We start from the raw sequence: 21,200 nt of genomic DNA on the forward strand, positions 1-21,200 counted from the left end.
TGCTAACAGTTTGGATGGAGAGGAAAGGGCAGATTTCAGCGATGTTGTGAAGGTGGGCTGGACAGGATTTAGTGATGGATTGAATTTGTGAGTTGAATGAAAGAGAAGAGTTAAGGATAAAGGTTATAAGGCTGTGAGACAGGAAGGATAGTGGTGCAATCTATGGTGTTGGGAAAGTTAGGGGGAGAACAGGATTTGGGTGGAAAGATAAGTTCAGTTTTAGGCATATTAAATTTGAGGTGATGGGAGGACATCCAAGTAGAGATGTTTTGAAGGCAGGAGGAAATGAGAGACTGCAGAAAGGGAAAGAGATCAGGACTGGAGATGTAGGTTTGGATATCATCCACATCGAGGTGGTAGTTCTTCAAACTTCTTCCAACATGTGGGCAAATAAGTTCTCCAAGGGAGTGGGTGTAGATGGAGAACAGAAGGGGACCCAGAACTGAGCCTTGAGGACCCTCACAGTTTGGGGGTGGGAGACAGAGGAGGAGCCCTCTAAAAAAGACTGAGAATGAGCAGTCAGAGAGACAGGAGGAGAACTAGGAGAGGACAGTGCCAGTGAAGCCGAGGTTGGGCTGGTTGACAGGATCGAAGGCAGGGCTACGTGTCCAGGTGACCACAGATGGTGAAGACTGATCCCTCCTTTAGGGATCAGGGGCTGAGCTGGGAGCTGAAATCCCATGCATGCTGTGTGACCTTGGGCAAGTCACTCACCCTCCCTGGGCCTCCATTCCCCATCTGTAAAATGGGAAGCATCATCCGAGACCTCCAACTTCCAAGAGGTCATCCATCGTTCCGAGACTCCAAGGAGGATATCCCCTCTCCCAAGCGGCATCCCACCCTCCTGCCCAATCATCTCTGTGGAGTCCATCCAGTTCTCCCTGATGTCTATCCCAAGTCCCTCCTACTGCCATACCTGCCCATTTCCTTCTGGCCCGCCACGGAGCTCCTGCCCACCTGCTCCCCCATTTCAAAGGCCTAAGAACGGTTATTAATCGGCTTCTCAGCCCGAAACTTTTAACCTGTCCCCGTCTCCCTGTCCCCCAGGGCTGGGGCCGAGGCCGGGGGGCCAGGAGAAATGAGATAATTTCAGGTGCTCTCCTCCCCTCTGCTGTTTGCCTTTCGTGTCGGGAGCGGAGCCGGATGGAAGACAGGATAAAAGGCAAGGGAGGCGGTCGCTGCCGGTACTTGAAGGCGGGGCCTCTCCGCGATCGCTCCAGAGCCAGCGAGACGACCGGCCGGCGAGGGAGCCTCATGGGGGAGCGACCGGACACTCGCCCGGTCCCCGGGCCTGCGCTGCCCAGCGCTGCCTCTCAGAAGCTAGTGCCATTCAACCAGGTACAACTCTTTTCTGGGCACCTGGGCGCCAGCGGGACTGTACCCCCGAGCCCTCTGCCTTCTTGGGGGGCCAGGGGATCGTCAGGCGGGCCCTAGGGGTCCATTCTGGAGGAGTGGGGGCTCGATCAGGAGCTGGACCGGTGCCCAGAGGGGGCGCGAAGAGGTCACGGTCCCTCTCACCTCAACAAGAGTTTTCCTTCTTGGCAAGAGCAAGTGGGCACGTCGGCATGGATGCCAATAGAGGCGGTCACTGGGGGATTTTAACTCTTCTGATCCCAGGGAAAGATGAAGGATGGTGGGAGAATCGGGGGAATAGAAGAGAGGGGGCCGGTGGGCTACTCCTGGTCAAAAGGCCCTGGCCCAGGGTGACCCTCGGAGCTGCGAATCGCAGCCTCTATCTCCGGGCTGCTGCCAGCCCAGGCCTGGGAGAGAGGGATGGGGGCGGGTGGAGCGTTTCCAAGCTCTTTCACGAGCTGCCCCTGGGGTGCCCGACTTGGATGATTTGCTCCCGCTGCTTGAGGGATGCAGCTAGCTCTGGGCTGGAGCATCCCCGCTTACAGCAACGAGCTCCTCCGCCGCCCCTCTCAGGTGGACTCCAGCCATTTAATAATAATAATAATAATAATGTTGGTATTTGTTAAGCGCTTACTATGTGCCGAGCACTGTTCTAAGCGCTGGGGTAGACATAAGGGAATCAGGTTGTCCCACGTGAGGCTCACAGTCTTAATCCCCATTTTACAGATGAGGTAACTGAGGCACCGAGAAGTTAAGTGACTTGCCCAAAGTCACACAGCTGACAAATGGCCGAGCCGGGATTTGAACCCATGATCTCTGACTCCAAAGCCCGTGCTCTTTCCACTGAGCCACGCTGCTTCTCACTGGCGCCTCCGTCTCCGCATCCCTGGGGAGGGCCGACAAGGTGGATTTGCGTGTGCGGGGGTATCCCAGGCTCTCCCAGATTTCCCACTGACTTCTCAGAAGGGGGTCTGGAGTGAGGGAAACGGCGCCGGGCGGAGGACAGATCTGACCTTGGGCGTGTCACTTAACTTCTCTGTGCCTCAGTTTCCTCAACTGTAAAATGGGGATTAAATATCTGTTCTCCCTCCTACTTAGACTGTGAGCCCCATAATGATAATAATAATTATGTATTTTTAAAAGAAAAAAATGGCATCTGTTAAACGCTTACTGTGTGCCAGGCACTGTACTACTTTCTGTGTGTCAGGCTCTGTACTAAGCGCTGGGGTGGATACAAGCAAATCGGTTTGGACACAGTCCCTGTCCCAAGTGGGGCTCTCAATCCCCATTTTACGGATGAAATAACTGAGGCACCGAGAAGTGAAGTGACTTGCCCAAGGTCACACAGCAGACAAGTGACAGAGGCGGGAGCCTCTGACCTTCTGACTCCCACGCCCATGGTCTATCCACTATACCATGCTGTTTCTTACTACTCCATACTGTGTCTGACAATTAACTTGTACCGATCCCAGCGCTTAGAATAGTGTTTGACACATAGTAAGCACTTTACAAATACCTTTTTCTTTTTTTTTAAAAAAAAAGCAGGTTTCCTAGGCTGCCCGGTCACCTCTTCCCTTTTCACCTGGATTCGTGCTTCCCCACCCAGGAAGCAGGGAGGGGACGGGAAAGGGCGCCTCCTTGTTCAGCTGACCCGTGGGTGCTGTGTGGCGCGCGGTGACCTCTGCCCTCTCTGGGCTGGGAGAACCCTGGGGTTGGACAGTGTGCCGGGAATGGGTCAGTCTGCCTCCCGGAGCCGGGGCGTCCCAGATCAGGCCCTCCCGGTGACAGGTCACTTTCAGTTCCTGTTTACCCTTTTCCCGGCATGTTGAGCCTGATGGGGGGGAGGAGAGAGGGTCTTGGCCATGGGCCCTGGATTGCGGTGAGGATGCGGCTGGGGGGGGGGGGGCGGGTTGGGGGTCTTGGGGTCCCATACCAGTGGTTATCTGTGCCTCAGTGATCTCATCTGTAAAATGGGGATTAAGACTGTGAGCCTCACGTGGGACAATCTGATTACCCTGTATCTACCCCAGCGCTTAGAACAGTGCTCCGCACATAAAAAGCGCTTAACAAATACCAACATTATTATTATTATTATCTAGGACCCCGGCTCAGTACCCAAGAGGAGCAGCGTGGCTCAGTGGAAAGATCCCGGGCTTGGGAGTTAGAGGTCATGGGTTCCCGGCTCTGCCACTTGTCAGCTGTGTGACTGGGGGCGAGTCACTTCACTTCTCTGTGCCTCAGTTCCCTCATCTGTAAAATGGGGATTAAGATTGTGAGCCTCACGTGGGACAACCTGATGACCCTGTATCTACCCCAGCGCTCAGAACAGTGCTCTGCACGTAGTAAGCGCTTAACAAATACCAACATTGTTATTATTATTACCCTCTCCGCTGCTGTCTGCCGCCCTCTCCCAACCCTCCCCCCCGGAGAAAAGAACCCCGGAATCCTGGCTCCCAGCCCCCACCCCTACTCGCCTAGCCTCCGTCTTCCGTAGGTCGAGGACCGGCGGCCGCATCTGCAGGGTCCTCGAGGGGGTGTCCAGGGGCGGGGTCGCATCCGCGAGGGACCGGATTTTCCAGGAGGGGCTTGCGGAGAACGGGGAATCCGCCGGGATGGGCTCGACGGGCCCGGACCCGGAGAGTGGGGTGAAGTGCGGCGGGGCGGCCGAAGGGGGCGCTCACGGCTCGGGGCTCCGCCCGAGGGGACGGACGGAGGGAGGGAGGGAGGACAGCGCCCTCTGGCGGCCGGGGCGCCCCCCCGCCCGCCTTAACCTCCCCGCGCCTCCCTCCAGCCCCGCATCGCAACCACCATGAAGCCGGGCCCGTCCCTCCGCACGCTGCCGTCGCTGCTGCTGCTGCAGCTGCTGCTGCTGCTGCTGCTGCTGCTGCTGACCACCCAGGGGAGCCTGGCCGTCCGCAGGGGACGGACACGGCGGGAGCTGGCCCCGGCGCTGCACCTGTGGGGCATCCGGGACGACGGGGGCTCCTACTGCCAGAGGCTTGGATTCTGCTGCCAAGATCGCAACGACGACTGTGCGGTGCCCTACAGGGGCTCCATGTGCTATTGCGACATCTTCTGTAACCGCATGGTCCCCGACTGCTGCCCGGACTACTGGACCTACTGCCAGAACGCAGAGAAGGACCCTCCCGTCTACCCAGGTGAGGGGGCACCCCTGGCCAGCTTTTGAAAAATCATCTAGTCCGTCCCTCTACCTCCCTGGCGAGTGGCTCTCCGCCCTTCCCTCACCTTCAGCCTAAGTATACAAGGAATCGCTCTCTTGCTCTCTAACTTCTGGAGGGAGGAAACGCTGCTCCTCCTTTCACTATTCTCCCCTTCTCTACCTGCCTGATAAAAATTCTTCCTGGTGTCTAACCTCAGTCTCTCCTGCTGTTGAGGTGAACAGTGTCTGTAGGTGGTTCTGTGTTCTAACAGACCGGAAGGGCCATTCCCGTGGGTTTTCATCTCGCTGCACTGATCACCCACCCAATTTAGCCCCCCTCGCAACCCAGTGCCCAGCCATCAGACACTCTGTCTTCAAGAAGCGAAGGATCCTGAGCCTGTGTGCTCTCCCCAGCGGGGTGGGCTGGAGTAAATGAGCTCTTTGAAGTCCAGCATAGCCAGGGGCCATGACCCGTTGTGACCTTTCTCCCAGGGTTCTATCTAGGACTGCCCTGTCCTGCCTTGCTAACTCACCCAGCTGACAAAATACCTGGATTGGGGGTGGGTGGCGGGGAAGCTGGCTTGAAGGGATATTCTCCCAACCAGAATTTGGACTAGAAATAAGTTTTCAGAATCTCCCCCACACACATTACCCTCATGAAATCGGGGTCCTGTCTGTTCATCAGTGACAGGAGTTGGGGGCAGTTAAAATACCCCAGACTCTCCTAGAAAGAACCCATTCTTCTCTACTTGGCAATGCCCCTGCCTCTGGATAGGACAACCCCTGCCCCAGCCCAGACCCGTGGTTGTCTCAATGGCCTCTGCCCCTTAGTCCTTAAGCTGACCCAGTGCCCGGACCCTCTCCCCACACCCACTTGCAGGAAGACCACTCCTCAACCCAGTCTAATGCTTCTCTGTCAAGAAGGCAAATCTTACTGATGAAGGTTCTAAGCCCACTCTCCTTCCCTCAGCTTGAAGCCCTTTTATATTTGTCTTGCAAACAGGTTCCTCAATGTACTGGCTTGCATGCAGTCTTCCCGCCAGTGAGAATAATGGTATTTGTTAAGGACTTATGAGTCAAGGACTGTTCTAAGCACTGAACTTCCAGCTCCTAGACCTCCCCCTGCCAAGGCTCCAGCCTGTTGCTGAAGCCAAAACACTCAAGTAATCTTCCCAACCACAGAGGCCCATCCATTGCCTGACTTCATTCAGTCATTCATTCATTCTTCAATCGTATTTATTGAGCACTTACTGTGTGCAGAGCACTATACTAAGCACTTGGGAAAGTACAGTACAACAATAAACAGTTCTATTCCCTGCCCACAATGACCTTACAGTCTAGAGAGGGGGGTACAGACATCAGTACAAATAAAGTGCCAAGTACGTACTTAAATGTTGTGGGGCTGGGAGGAGGGAAGAGAAAAGGGAGCAAGTCAGGGCGATGCAGAAGGGAGTGGGAGATGAGGAAAGCCAGCTGTCAGCTTTCACAGGGGCAACCCTAAATCCACTTTGGATAGACAGGGCCTAGATATCCCTCCCTGGGGCCACCCTCTTGTCCTCTTCTCCACCACCTTCTTCCATAGGCTGCCAGCACGAGGACCAAATGTACCATCCTTCAGAGACGTACAAGGAGAATTGTAACCAGTGGTGAGTCCTGGGCCATGGGTGGGGCAGGTGTGCCAAGGGCTGGGATTCTCTTGGAGGTGGCCAGGTGCCATCCTTCAACTCCATCTACCACCCTATTCTTGGGTACTCAGGGCAGGCCTGGTGCTGTACCAGCTGCCCTGGGAGGAAGAGGGGACATTGGCATAGGGAGACAGCTTTCTGTATATTTTTGCTGGAGGGGGAGGGAGGAGAGGAAGCAGAAGGTCAAGCTTTCTGACCTCTTGGAAGGGAATGATCTCTTCTGGGGAGAGAGAGGGATGGGGAGAGATCCCTTCCCTGGAATTTCCCCATCCCAGTTGGATTGCGATCTCGGGAGGAGCTGGCTCCAATCCAGCTAGTCCCAAATCCCAGAGTCCCAGAAGACAGCAGGACCTGTGAAGTCTTCCCTGCGGCCAAGCCCCAACCCCTGCCACCCCTGCGTCACTGCCAAATTCCTTTTCTTTCCAACTCCCATCGCCCAGGGCACAGCTGAGATTTGCTGGCGGATGTCCTGGTGTTTTGGAGATTTGGGGGAGGGGCAGGGAAGCAGCATCTCTGGGGGACGTTAAAGCATCAGGTGATACCTGATTTCTCCCTCCAACCTGGGGGGCGGGAGTGGGGAGGCGAGGGGTGGATCAGATTTGTATGTAGTGGGGTTGGGGGCTGTGGCAGTGCCTAATGAAGAACTAGTCCGGGTTGGACCCCTGCAGCCAATTTGGGGGTGGCTGCAGAGGAGAGGGGAGATAATCTGGAACTGGGGGCAGTGGGGGAAGCAGAGGAAAGAGCTGGAAGACACTAAGAGGGGAGGGTTGGCCAGATGACACTCTCTTCTGCTTGTTAAGATGCACAAGTTTTCTGGGATGGTAGCATTTCCCAGCCCAGCAGCGGGTCATGGGGCTGCACCCCTGGAATGGAAGGAATCCCTGAGACTGGGAGTGGGGGGGAGGGGAAGGGGGTTGGGAGGAGGGGGCGCGGCCACACACTCTTCTCATCCCTCCAGCCTCTGAGAGACCAGATAGCGGCAGGGAGACTTGGGAGAGGGAACTTCTTGGAATTTGAACTCTGGCTTTTTCCATTGCCTCATGGAAGCCGGGTTTGGGTGGGGGTGGTGGGGGGAAGCGGAGGAAGCAGTTGGATTAGGATCAGTCAAAAGGAGCAAAGACTATAAAACTGATCCGGGGGGTTGGGGGGGCCGGAGAGAACGGGTCATTGTGTTTGTGCCCGGACAGGTTGTTCCAGCTGCTGGCACCTAGCCCTCTCCTTCCAGGCAGACTGGGGACCAGGCTGAGGGCAGTGGGATTCCGGGGGTTAACCACCTGGAGAGCAGAAGCCGTGGGGAGATGGGACATGGGCAATATTCAGGCACAGTGCCTGGCCCTGGTAGCTCCAGGGCCTGACTTAACTGTCCTGCCCTGTCCAATCAATCAATCAATCAATTGTGTTTATTGAAGGCTCACTGTGCTCCACTCCAGAGGAGAACGAGTTCAGGGTGATGCTGGGAGCAAGGGAGGGGATGGGGGGCAGGGAATGAAGGCCCCTGCCCCCGGAATGCAGGACCTCCCCAGGCTGATCTCTAGGCCCTGTTCGGACCTGTTCCTGCAGCCAAGGGACAAGCAAGGGGTGGGGCAGAGGGAGCAAATAGGAGGAACAATGATGCCTCCCACTTGCTTGGTGAGGGAATAACAAACGCTCAATTCATTCATTCAGTCGTATTTATTGAGCGCTTACTGTATGCAGGGCACTGTAGTAAGCGCTAGGGAGAGTGCAATACAACAATAAGCAGACGCATTCCCTGCCAACAACGAGCTTACAGTCTGGCGGGGGGGGATCCTGGGGAGAAGAGAAAGCGGAGCTGTGAAGGAATGAGGCTTTATAAGTGTTCATGGAGGGGAAAAGTCAGCCATTTATTGAATGCTTATTGTGTACAGAACACGGTACTAAGCGCATGGGAGAGTACAATATTACAGAGTCGATAGACACATGCTCTGCACACAGTGAGCTTACTGATTAGAAAGGGAAAAGCGAGAGATGGTTTGCATTTCAGGGTGGGTGAACCTGAAGTCGGGGGAGACAGGTGGGCACGTACGTTGGCGGGGTGTGTGTGTGCGTGGGGATACACAGTTCAGAACTCTCCCCTAACACCTCCTCCTTGCTCTCAGAGACGGGGATCCTCCTTCTTAGCCCCAAGCCCATCTCCCCTCGGCCAGAGAAGAGTTAAGCGGGAGGCCTGCCGGCCCGGGTACTCCAGACAGCTGGGATGTGGCCTTAATTGGCATTCCCCTGCCTCAGCACCTTAAAAGGAGGCTGAACTGCCGGACAGTGGATAGAATTTAAGAGGGTGCGTGCAGTGGTGTCTCCTACTGGTCCCAAACAGTCCAGGCAGCCCAGAGACCCCCATTCCCCCCGCCTGGGGCTTCTGCGAGGACATAAACTCTTTCTCTCCTCCCCAGCACCTGCCTGGGAAACAGCTATTGGGACTGTGAGCAGGAGCCCTGCCTGGTGAACACGGAGCTGATGAACGCCATCAACAGGGGAAACTACGGGTAAGGGGCTTCCCGTGGGGGCGGGGCGGGGAGCAGAACTGGGTTCTTGGGCGGGAGGCCGAGACACGAAAGGGTGCGGATGTGAGTGTGGGAGTTCGTTTGAGTATGTGGGGTTGGGCAGTGGATCCACTCGGAGGAAGACCAGCCCCCGCCCCGCCTTCTAGGGAGGAGAGGAGGGGAGTGCGGGGTCGGGGGGGGGGCAGGGTCTCGGCCCCGTGTCCAGCACCGCATCCTCCCGCAGCTGGAGAGCTGGGAACCACAGCTCCTTCTGGGGAATGACGCTGGAAGAAGGGATCCGCCACAGGCTAGGCACCATCCGGCCCTCGCCCTCCGTCATGAACATGAACAAGATGCACGTGAGTCTCAGGTGTCAGAGTCCCCTTTCCCGCTCCCCGGACACCCCCCACACCCCCGCCCAACCCCAAATGCCAAAGCTGTTGACACAGATGTTCATTTCCATATCATTTCCATACCGTGGCCGAGAGGGCCCCCTCATTTTTCTTTTTTTTTTTCTTCTAACGGTATTTGTTAAGTGCTTACTGTGGGCCAGGCACTGTACTCCGCGCTGGGGTAAATTCAAGCTAATCAAGTTGGACACAGTCCACGTACCCCATGGGGCTCGCAGTCTTAATCCTCATTTTTACAGATAGGGAACTGAGGTATAGAGAAGTGAGGTGACTTAACAAAGGTCACACCGCAGACAAGTGGCAGAGCTGGAATTAGAACCCAGGTCCTTCTGACTCCCAGGCCCATGCTCTATCCACTAGGCCACTCTGCTCCCCGGCCCGAGCTCCCAGCCCGTCAGTCATCTAGTCCCACCTGGGAAGAACCAAGGGGGAGGGCTCGGGCAGACCCTCCCCACCGGACCGGACTTGCATTCCAGGCCACAAACACCTAGGGCCTGAGAGGTGGGTCGGGCCAGGTGGCTATGGGGGGAGGTTGCGTCCCGTGGGCTGGAGCGCCTGCTTTTCTTGGAAATACAGGCTCAGCGGATCCATCCAGGAAACTGGGAATGTTCCTTTCCCGTCGGAAACCCGGCCCCTCTGGGGCCCTTGCTACAGGCCGTGCCTGCCTCTCGCATCAAAGCGGCTGGACTGGAGCTGAGAGCAGCCAGGGTTTTGGGGTCGGGGCGGCGAGCGGGGTGGGTCCGGAAATCCGGATCAGTCTTAAGAGCGGGACGTCTTGTTCCCGCAAGGGCCGAGTGGATCGGGGGAAGTAGCCAATGGCCTCTCTCTGGGGGTGAGGGTGAGAGATGGCAGAATAGGGGAGAAACAAGATTCCAGGAGGGGAGGGAGGGCAGGCACCTGTGGAGGGGCTCGATAGGAATCTTCTGGGCACTACTCACTCCAGGGGGCACTCGGAGCAGACTTAGTAGATTGGTGGGGGCAGATGTTGGCAGTGCCATTCCTGATACTTTCAGAGAAGGGCACCCCACTTCTGCCCCCTGATTCCCCCTGCCTGGCCAACTTGTCTCCAGCATTGCAGTGTGAGGGATTTAGGCAGGACTCCAGAGGGGAACTTTCTACTGGAAAACCCTGGACTGGGGAGTCCAGGTAAACTGTGGGGTCTCCTTGTAGCCCAGCAGAGCTGGGAGGGTGTGAGATGTGGAGATGGATAAAATGACCCTCGGGTCTGATCTGTGCTAGAATCTCAGGCTTGATGACTCTGGCAGGGCAGTTCCGCCCCTTCTCCAGTTCTCCCAGGCCCAGCCAGGCTTGGGGGAAGAGAGGAGGAGGTGGCTATTTCTGCCTCCCTTTGTTTGTCTTGGCCAGCAGCCCAATCCCCCGACATCCCTCTTCCACCCCGGTCTCCCCACCTCCCCTTGCCTCTCCTGTCACCCGGCTCTCCAAAGCCAAGGTCAGAATGGCCTCGGAGTATTTTTAAACCTGAGCCCCTGGTGGGTTGGGATGGGGTCAAGGGCCGGCACAGGGCCAGGAAGGGACCGCAAGGAGCAGGGAAGGAGGAAAAGTGAAGCACAAAGGGACAGGCCCTTAAGGGGAAGCAGAATGAGCCAGTGGAAGGAGCACAGGCCTGGGAGTCGGAGGACCTGAGTTCTGCCACTGGTCTGCTGTGTGACCTTGGGCAAGTCACTTCACTTCTCTGTACCTCAGTTTCCTCATCTGTAAAATGGGAATTAAACCCATTAAACCCTCCTACTCAGGCTGTGGGATAGAGACTGTGTCCAACTGTTTATTTTGTATCTATCCCGGTGTTTAGTTCAATGTTTGGCATATAGTGCTTGACAACTACCATTTAGAAAAAAAGGGGGCAGCGGAAGAGCTCAGACCAGTGCACTCAGGTTGGCCCTTTCCCTCCCCCAAACCATCCCTTGCCTTTTGTAAATAGGCTTCGCTGCAGCAGGAGGGAGGGAGGTTAGACAGGAGGAAGGGCTTCCTGTAGCCTGGGACAGAGAAGAAGGTCACTTAGCTCAATCAGTCAGTCACATTTATTGAGCGCTTACTGTGTACAGAGCACCATATTAAGTGCCTGGAAAAGTACAATCTAATGGAGTTGGTAGACATGTTCCCTGCTCCCAGTGAACTTGCAATCTAGAGGGACAGAGGCAGGGGAAGGGCCAAGATGACATTGCACCTTCCACTGTCTCTACAGATGAACATGGGCCCCAACGTAGTGCTGCCCCGCAACTTTGATGCAGCTCAGAAGTGGCCTGGCCTGATCCACGAACCCTTAGACCAAGGCAACTGTGCTGGCTCATGGGCCTTCTCTACGGCAGGTAGGCCCACCCTGGGGTAGGAGAAATGGGTGTGGAAGACCCCAGGCCTCCCCTTCCCTACCAGGAGTGTCTCCCCCTCATCTCCTCCCCCGCCTTCTGCCCTCTCCTGCAGCTGTGGCATCGGACCGAATCTCCATCCACTCCAAGGGCCACATGACCCCCTCGCTGTCCCCCCAGAACCTTCTCTCCTGTAACACCCGGCACCAGCAGGGCTGCAATGGCGGGCGTCTGGATAGGGCCTGGTCTTTCCTGCGGCGGAGGGGGTGAGTGGGGAGTGGACCCCCCAGGCTCTGACCCTGCCAGTCCTCCAGGGATTGGGGTGGTTGGGGGGGCACATCCCCCAGGTTTTCCCTCCCTCACATGATTGGGATAATAATAAAATAATCATACTTACGGTATTTGTTAAGCGCTTACTATGAGTCAAGCACTGTTCTAAGTGCAGGGGTAGATTCAAGATAATCAGGTTGGACATAGTCCCTGTCCCACATGGGGCTCACAATCCTAATCCCCATTTTACAAATGAGATAATTGAAGCACAGAGAAAGTGAAATGACTCGCCCAAGGTCATACAGCAGACAAGTGGCAGAACCGGGATTAGAACCCAGGGATACGATGGGGTTACTTTTGGCAGGTGCCCCCTTCCCTCAAGCCTCCCCACCCCTTCTTGTCCCGACTTCACAGGTTGGTGTCCGACAAATGCTACCCCTTGGCCAGCCAAAACTCGATTGCGGAGCCCTGCAGGATGTACAGTCGCCCCATGGGGCGAGGCAAGCGCCAGGCCACCGGCCCCTGCCCCAACAACTTCCACCACTCCAACGACTACTCCAACGACATCTACCAGTCCACACCTCCCTACCGCCTCTCCTCCAATGTAAGTGCAAGAGCTGTGTCCGTGCCCTGAGGGGCACTGAGAGGGGAGAGCTGGGGGAGAGAGGAAGGGGTGAGGGTGGAAGGGGGTGCTGCTTGGTGGCAAGCAAGGGAAGAATCTATGACCCCGGTTTGGTCTGAGCTGAGCTGAGTCCCCTGATCACCAGGCAGATGGTGGAATCTCCCTGCTATCCCTCCTCAGTCCCCAAACTGTGCCCTGGCACCCACCCAGTCTCTCTCCTCAGCTGCCAGCAATAGCTTCCGGCATGTGACACTCGAGCTGGGGAATGGTGGGAGTAGGAGAGAGAGAGGCGGGGAGGGAGGCAGCTCTTCTCTCCCCCAGGACCCCTCCTCCCCCAAGGGACTCCCTGTCCAGGAAATGGCATTCAGCTGCCAAGTGGGTTAATGCCCTTTGGCTTGGGGCCAGACCAGTGGGGGCATCTCTCACTTCTTCCCATATCTCCCCTAGGAAAAGGATATAATGAAGGAGATAATGGAGAATGGGCCCGTGCAAGGTAAGGGATGATGGGGGAGGCAGTGGTGTGTGTGTGTGTGTGTGTGTGTGTTGGGGGGTGATGACAGGGGATTGGCAGGGCCAATGGGAACAGGGTCCTTCTCCCCCATTTCCTCAGTAGTGTCCAGAGTCCCCATGCCCCGAAAAAGCCAGTGGTGCTTTATGCAAATTATCTGGCACACTCTTTGCAAGGAGTTCAGGCAATTGACTGCCCCTGCTGCCTGCCTGGAGCCTGGTGGGCCTCTATCTTGGCAGACCCCACCTCCCTACATGACCATGCCCATTCAGTCTCCTCTTTCCAGCCAGTTTATAGATCTCCCACCCCATCTTCCTCTTCCTCCTTGCCCTGCTAGAGCTACCAGGTCTTTTTTGAAATTCCAGAGTCCTGAGGAGCCAACCCTTGCCCAGAGTGGGGCCGGGTGGTCCTGGGAGAGGGGTGGAGGAAGTGTGGAAGGAGCTGGAACGCCTGCATTTATTCATTCATTCAATCAATCATATTTATTGTTTACTGTGTGCAGAGAACTGTACTAAGTGCTTGGGAGAGTACAATACAACAGTAAACAGACACATTCCTGCCCCCACACAACAAACCTATTCCTATTCCACACCAGATCCTGGCAGCTTGGCCAGGACCCAAGTGAGAAACTCCAGGCAAACTGTCGAATGGCCCAGGGCCTCACGCCTCTCACCCACGCTGCCCAGGTGTGGCTGGCACCTTATTCACCATCACCCTGGGCACCAACTGCAGGCAGAAGAGCCAAGGAAAAGCAAAGCTAGTAGGGTAGGTGGAGTCAGAATCCCTTCAAGGACTTCTAGTCACTCCCACCTTCCCTCTTCGTTGAGTCTGCTGAGGCAAACCTGGCATCTTGGCAGCCTGGCAGGAAGGGGACATAAAGAGCCCATTCCTTTTGGGCCTGGATAAGCCTGGTCCCTAGTCTGGTGAATTCCACAGGACTCTGCCAGCCCCATTCTGCCTACCTGAGGCTCAATCAGTGATATTTGTTGAGTGCTTACTGAATGCAAAGCACTGTACTGAGGGCTTGGGAGAATACAACACAACAGATTTGGTAGACACGTTCCCTGCCCACGACGAATTCACAGTCTCATGCTCATGGCTCCTTTCCCCGCTCTCCTCTCTCTGTGCCTCCAGCCCTGATGGAAGTCCATGAAGATTTCTTCCTGTACAAGGACGGGATCTACCGCCACACTCCCGCCAGCAACGGCAAGCCTCCACAGTTCCGTCGCCAAGGGACCCATTCAGTGAAGATTACCGGGTAAGCAGGGCTTGGGGGCACTGAGTGGTACATCTCCTCCAGAAGGCCTTCCCTGATTAAGCTCCCCCCTTTCCGCTTCTCCCACTCCCTTCTGCATCACTATGACTTACTCCTTTTGTTGTGTCACCTCCCCCCCACCCCACAGCACTTATGTACATATCTGTAATTTACTTATTTACTCTCTGGTTCCTTCTCGTCTAGATTGTAAGCTCATTGTGGGCAGGGAATGTGTCTATTTTTGTATTGTACTCTCCCAAGCATTTAGTACAGTGCTCCGCACATGTAACTGCTCAAAAAATACAATTGAATGAATGAGTGGGTGAGGGGTGGGTTAAGAGAGGGGACAGACAGGAGGAACTGATCTGGGGAGAAGTAGATTGGGCCTCCAGAAGGAAAAGCAACATGGCCTGGTGGAAAGAGCCATAGGGCTGGGAGTCAGAGGGCCTGGATTCTAATTCCAGCTCTGCCAGTTGCTTGCTGTGTGACCTTGGACCAGTCACTTAACTTCTCTATGCCTCAGTTCTCCTGTTCTCCCTCCTACTTAGACTGGGAGCCCCATGCGAGAGAGGAACTGTGTCCAACTTAAATGAGTTGCATTGACAGTGCTTAGACCAGTGTTTGACATATAGTCAGCGCTTAACAAATAACATAAAAAGACAGGCAGGCAAAGAGTCCCCCCCACCTCCATCCCAGAAATGCCCATTCCCAGCCTACTCCTGCTCTCCTTGGCCCATAGCAGGTCTCCCAGCTCTAAGCGACTCCTCAACGACTTCACACCCCAGCAGAGACCTGCCAACCTGGGTCATGTGTCGCCACCTTGGAGGGGAGGGAGGGGTGAAGAGGAATCTGAGGGCAGAGAGGATGACAAGATGCCAACTATCTGGCAGGATTCATCTTTAGCCCACCTGGCTCCTGTCCTTTGCCTGCCCTTGCCCCTGCCCCAGGTTCCCCTGGCGAGGCCCAGCTCTGTTCACTTCTGTCAGGGCTATCATGAGAAGCAGCGTGGCTTAGTGGATAGAACAAGGGCCTGGGAGTCAAAAGGACCTGGGTTTTAGTCCTAGCTCTGACCCCTGTCTGCTGTGTGACCTTGGGGAAGTCACTTAATGTCTCCATTTCTCAGTTTCCTCATCTGTAAAAATTGGGGGTTTAAGAGTGTGAGCCCAAGGTGGGAAAGGGACTGTGTCCAATCTGATTACCTTGTATCTAACCTAACCTAGCAGCTAACACGTAACATAATAATAACAATAATTAGTATTACTATTAATAGGGATGGGGAGTTAGGCGGACAGGGCAGGGTACCAGCACATGAAAGGTCCAGCGTGGAGTTGGCATCTGGCCCTCTCCCACCGTCGGTTTTCAGGGTGGCGGAGGGAGCGGCGAGGCCATTCTGGAGAGGGCTGGGAGTGCGGGTCAGAGAACATTCCAGCAGGGAACGGAGCCGTGCAAAGCCCCCACCCGGCCCGGGCGCCACAGCTGGACTCAAAGCCAGCAAGCAACACGGGATTGCTGTGGGAACCGGTCCAACCGTGGCGGGGCCGGGGCAAGGCAGGGAGAGCCCAGGCCGGAGAGTGTGACCCTCCCACTCCCCCTGCCCATCCCCCTGTCTGTCCCTCGCTTGACCGCCTTTTCCCTCCTGCCGCAGGTGGGGGGAGGAGCTGCAGCCCAATGGGCGGAGAGTCAAGTTCTGGGTAAGTCCGGTCGTGGGCTCCTCCACGCCCGTCCTGGGGCAGGGGTCTTCGGGGGGGGCTCGGGGCGGGGCTGACCTGAACCCATCTCTCCGACGGTCACCTCTCTTTCCCCGCTTCCAGAGGGCGGCCAACTCCTGGGGTCCAACCTGGGGCGAGGGCGGCTCCTTCCGCATCTTGCGCGGCTGCAATGAGTGTGACATCGAGAGCTTCGTGGTGGGCGTTTGGGGTCGCGTGGGATCAGAGGACATGAACCACCGCCGCTACTACCACAGAAAATGACGCTCGGCCTCTTGATGGGTCCGGGGCCTGCCGGGGTGAGATGGGGGCAACGAGGGAGTCCGCCCCCTACCTCCATCCCTCCGGGCCTGGTCCAGAGACCACCGTCCCTCTTCCTCCCTAAGTCTCAGAGGCGAGAGACCGACCCCTCCCCGCCAGAGAGGTGGGCAGAGGGGTGACCGCCCCGGCCCTTGGGTTGGAGTGGGATTGGGGCTCCCAGACTTGATCAGGCCTGAGTTGGGGCAGAGCCCTCTGGGGAGAATCGAGGCTTCCACCTCTGTCAACTACAACTCCATGACTATCAGGGTGTGGTACCCCTCCCCCCGGTCTCCGCCCCCCATCCAGCGTTCCCCCCTCTGCCTCTCTACCCACCCCCATCCCTGTTTCTGCTGACAGAGCCACTTCGGTGGGGAGGAGAGTCCCCCCTCCCCAAAGCCGCCTAGGCTTTGGTGCAGCAATGGAACCTGTATTGAGCCGGCACGGAACCCCCCGGGGGCTGAGACCCTAATCCTCCCGGCGCTTTGTCTGCCGCCTCTGTTGTTGTAATGATTCTGCCGACTCAGTGGGAACGAGGGGCCCCAGGCAGGGGGTTGGCGAGCATTAGCCTGGGAGTCAGAAGGTCGTGGGTTCTAATCCCCCGAGTCTGCCACTTGTCTGCTGTGTGACTTTGGTCAAGTCACTTCACTTCTCTGTGCCTCAGTTTCCACTTTTGGAAAATGGGGATTGAGACAGTGAGCCCCATGTGGGACAGGGACTGTGTCCAACCCGATTTGACTGTATCCACTCCAACACTTATTACAGTGGCACACAGTAAGCCCTTAACAGATACCAGAATTATTATTATTATTATTATTAAGATCTGGGACCAAACCATCCCATACCCCAGCTGGGACCCTATCGGCCCCAAGTCTCTCTTTCTTTCTTTCTCTCTCTCTCTTTCACACACACGCACACACACCCCCCCCCTCCCCCCGATGGCAGAAATGTGCCGGCTTCAGGACTGTGGGCAGTGCCAGGCTGGGGCGTTTTGGCTCGATCAGCCTAAGAGGGGCAGACGCAGGCTCCCCTTCCCCATCCCGCGTGAGGCTATTTTGTTCCCGGACCTCCCTCCCCACCTCCCCCATTCCAGTCTGTCAGCGACCTTGCCTCAGGGCCGCCTAGAGCTACTTCTTGAGGGGTAAGCAGTAAGCCTCTTCGAATCAGTTTTTGCCCCCATCCCCAAATTAGGGGCAGGGAGGCCATGAGGATCCATATTCGGGTTGGCAAGAAGAAGGGTGAGCTCTATTGGGAAATGGGTCCCTGCCCAGGTTCCCAGCGAAGGCCAAGGGGACTAGGGCGGTAGGGGCTGAGGGAGCCGGGGGCTGTGGCCGTGAGAGAGAGTGAGGAGGCGTCTAAAGCAGTCCAGCTTCCTCAGACCCCGTCCTCCCGCCCTGCTAGAGCCGGGGCTTTGTATTTTCAGATCTTCTGTATTTATTTGTAAATAAACCTCCAGGTGCCTCCAGAAATAAACAACTCTTCTCTGAGCCCCCGCTGCCTCCTTATAACCCGCGCCGATTACCGCAGAGAGGCTGTGCAAGGAGAGAGTCGGTAGGAGCTGCAGCAGGAGGGAGGGAGGTTAGACCATGGGAAAAACTTCCTAAACCAGGACAGAAGGGAGAGACCTGGGAATAGGTGAAGGAGGGCATGTAATCTCTGAAGGAGAAGAGTGGGCTAAGGGGCGGTGGCTGGCAATCCCACTACAAATGCGAAGTCAGCACCACCCCCTGCCCCTGCCCCAGGAATTGACTGACCCAGGAGAAATGCCAGGCGGGGAGGAAACCGAAGGGTTTAAGGGCCCGGCTGCCACAATGACGACCCGTCCCTAGCAATCAGCTTCGCCTAGCCAACGAGCTGCAGGACTGGGGAGGGACCCCTGAAGAGAACTCGCATCTCACTTCGACCCCGCCTACCCACCTTCCTTCTCCCTTCCCCCGGCCATTGAACTTTGAAGGCTGCAAGTTCAAAATCAAGGAGACGCTTCTTCAGCCAGCGGCAGGGTTTGCAGAGGCGGACTTCATCCTGGAAGGCCCCAAAGTCGCTACGCAGCAGAAGATAGCAACGATAATCATTAATAATAGCAATTATAGTATTAGTTAAGCACTCATTATGTGCCAGGCATTGAACTAAGCGCTGAGGTAGACACAAGCAAATCGGGTTGGATATACTCCCCGTCCCACGTGGGACTCACAGCCTCATTCCCCATTTTACAGATGAGGTAATGGAGGCACAGAGAAGTTAAATGAGTTGCCCAAGGTCATACAGCAGACAAGTAGAGGGCCCGGGATTAGAACTCATGACTTTGACTCCCAGGCCCGTCCTCTATCCACTACACCAAGCCGCTTCTATAATAAAAGTCACAGTGGATTCTGGAGCGAATTGAGCTTGAGCGAATTCGAGGTTAAGAGAAGAAACGGAGGGGAGTGAGAGGGTCCATAGAGATGGGGGTCCAGCAGCCCCACCTCCTCCCGGTGGTCTACCGCCATGGACAGAGCCAATCCATCAGGTCGACGGGAGGGCCGCCCTCGCCCACCGTGTTGAGGCCTCTAGGTCAGGACAGAGAATTGGGGGCTGGTGTTAGGAAAGGGGTGAATGGTTCGTGCCCGCTTGGCAGCCCTGGCACAAAGAGAGGGACTAGGGGGAGGGTTTCCTCACCCTCAGAGTTAAGGAGCTGGGGACTGGGGCCAGGGCCCAAGTGAGTTGTAGATAGAACCTCAGCCTCCCTCCAGCTCCCACTGCCCTTAATCAACTCTCTCAGAGGACCAGCACCTGCCCAATCAGAGCCTTAGTCCTAACCTGGCCTATGCCAAAGCAAGGCGTGATTTGACAGCAGAGGTGGATGAGGGAGGGAATACAAGATGGGGTCATTTTGCAGCCTGCTTGCTGGAGTGAGGGCCCGTTTCAGCGGCCAGTAGCTCTCTCTTCTCCAGGTAGACGGATCTCCCAACTCTCTGGCCTCTGAGTTGGGAGATCCGTTTACCTGGAGAAAAGAGAGAGCTAAGGGCTGTCACTTGAAGCCTGAAGGACCGAGGACAGAGGGCGGCTTGGGCTTTCTTCTTCCTGCACACAGAGGCCAGAATGACCACTATAACAGGAGGGTTGCAGGTTAGACAGCCTGGACAGAAGCTGGAGGGAAGCGGTGGAATTCTTCCTTGAACATCTCTAACGCGGGGCGGGGCGGTCTTTCCTGGAGGCAGGGAAATGGGTTAAACAACCTTTTCAAAGCGAAGTATTCTAATTCTAGTCAATCAGTGGTATTTATTGAGCGCTCTCTTGTCTCCCCTCCGGCGCTTAGTACAGTGCCTGGCACATGGTAAGTTTTTAACAAATACCACGATTATTATTATTATGATGATGATTACTATGTGCAGGGCACTGAATTAAGCGCTTGGGAGAGGACGATACAACAGAATTAGCGAAGATGTTCCCTGCCCAAAACGAACTTACGGTTTAGAGGCTAGTTTACAGTCTAGCTGAGGCTAAATGGGAAGCCGTGTCCTTCCCCATTTCTCCTTCCAGGGTTTGAGGGTACCCAGTGCCCCTGCTCCTGCCCACCCCCCAAAACTGTCTCCCTTCCCAGCCGCGTCCCGAGGGCAGTGTGCGGTAGCATCACCTGGAAGGAATGCGGGAGTGAGATAACGGGGCCGCATTGTCTTGCTTCCTGTTCGTGCTGGCACGAACCGAGTCTGGAAAACTCCATGTCCCTGGTCGGAGCCAAGATGCTCCTGGTGGGAGGGGGCGACACGGGGGGAGGGGGACCGAGGGGAGGCTGAAAGACAAGTCCCGGGGAAGGCCCACGCAGTCCCCTGCTCCCGTCTTTGCGAGGGGCTCGATGCCCGTCCAACCCGGTTCGCCAAGGAGAACAGGAACCTGCCCAGAATCCAGGACTGAGCATAGGATTCGGAGGAGAAGGAGAAAAAGAGAATAGGGTCGAGGAGGAGGATTCCCGAGGAGAGGAGGGTCGAGCTGCCTTCCTGCTAAAACCAAACTCCGGCGGAGAATAACGGGGAGCCCGGCCGGCAGAACAAGGAGGACAGCACCACTTGCTGGAAAAACACGCTCACTACCCCTTTTAGGGTCCGGCTGGTCAATGGATTTTTGTTGTTGTTGTTCCTCTTTGTTTCGTTTCTACGGTATTTTTTAAGCGCTAACTACATGCCAGGCACTGTTCGAAGCGCTGGGGTAGATACAAGCTAATCAGCCACGGTCCATGTCCCACATGGGGCTCACAGTCTTAAATTCCCAGGTTACAGTTGAAGCACAGAGAAGTGACTTGCCCAACCCCCGCGGTTAGTACATACAGTGCCTGGTACATAGTAAGCACTTAAACACCATTTTTAAAAATGGTGTGCTCAGTAGGGGGAGAGTCGTGTGGAGGGACAATGAGCAGTGTCTCTGATTGGAATGGAAGAAGAAGTTTAGGAGGGAGATGAGCGTAATTAGGAAGGGAGGAGGCAGGGTAAGAGAAGAGTGGCCACAGGCTGAGATCTCTTTGAGATGCGGATTGAGGATCTGGTCCCTAACAACGCCGAGAGACTCCTCCTCAAACAAGACGGCTAAACGTGAGCACGACCTGGTTATTCAGATGGGAGAGAAACTTCTCAGAGGGGCGGGACCTGAAGAGATCATCTTATCCAACCCTCCGCCTCTGGATTCCAGACCCTCCTTGCTTTACTTTTTTTGAAGGCTAACACCTCTCGGTCAGGAATCCCTTCCTTATGTCTACCCCAAATCCCTCTCACTGCAGTGGGGAAAGACCAACTAATCCCCATAATAGTTGTGGCAAAGGCAGTTGGGGAAGAGAGGTGCTCGCGGCAGAAATATGCAAGTTGGGGGTGGGAGTAGAGCTGACACGGCGCTCGCCTTCCTCGATTGGCTAGAGAAACCTGAAGGGGAAGGAATCTGGATTTCCTGGTCTGCAGCCTGCATATGGAGCACGAGAGGGCACTCTGGGCATAGGTATGGCCCCACAGTCTCTTGTCCGAGGAAGATAAGATCTTTGATGTCTGAGTGGCCTAAGGGGACCCAAGGACAGAGACAGAGAGGTGGAAGAGAGACAGAGAGAGACTGCAGATATGAGTTGGGGGTGGGGGCAGTGGATGGATTCTGGAA

At 55.9% G+C, this 21,200-nt stretch overlaps 1 protein-coding gene across 1 annotated transcript; it reads left to right on the plus strand.

Annotated features, from left to right (window-relative positions):
- The first annotated feature begins 1,072 nt into the window (after positions 1-1,072).
- On the plus strand, positions 1,073-16,175 carry TINAGL1 (tubulointerstitial nephritis antigen like 1). Its single transcript, XM_029080914.2, has 12 exons — positions 1,073-1,338; positions 4,145-4,511; positions 6,096-6,159; positions 8,607-8,699; positions 8,941-9,055; positions 11,310-11,433; positions 11,546-11,696; positions 12,115-12,304; positions 12,770-12,815; positions 13,965-14,088; positions 15,731-15,776; positions 15,897-16,175. Exons 1-12 carry the CDS (start codon positions 1,144-1,146, stop codon positions 16,053-16,055), a joined length of 1,674 nt encoding a protein of 557 aa, XP_028936747.1. The 5' UTR covers positions 1,073-1,143; the 3' UTR covers positions 16,056-16,175.
- Positions 16,176-21,200: the final 5,025 nt, after the last annotated feature.

The sequence above is a fragment of the Ornithorhynchus anatinus genome, chromosome 16 (assembly GCF_004115215.2).
Source record: "Ornithorhynchus anatinus isolate Pmale09 chromosome 16, mOrnAna1.pri.v4, whole genome shotgun sequence".
Classification (NCBI taxonomy): domain Eukaryota; kingdom Metazoa; phylum Chordata; class Mammalia; order Monotremata; family Ornithorhynchidae; genus Ornithorhynchus; species Ornithorhynchus anatinus.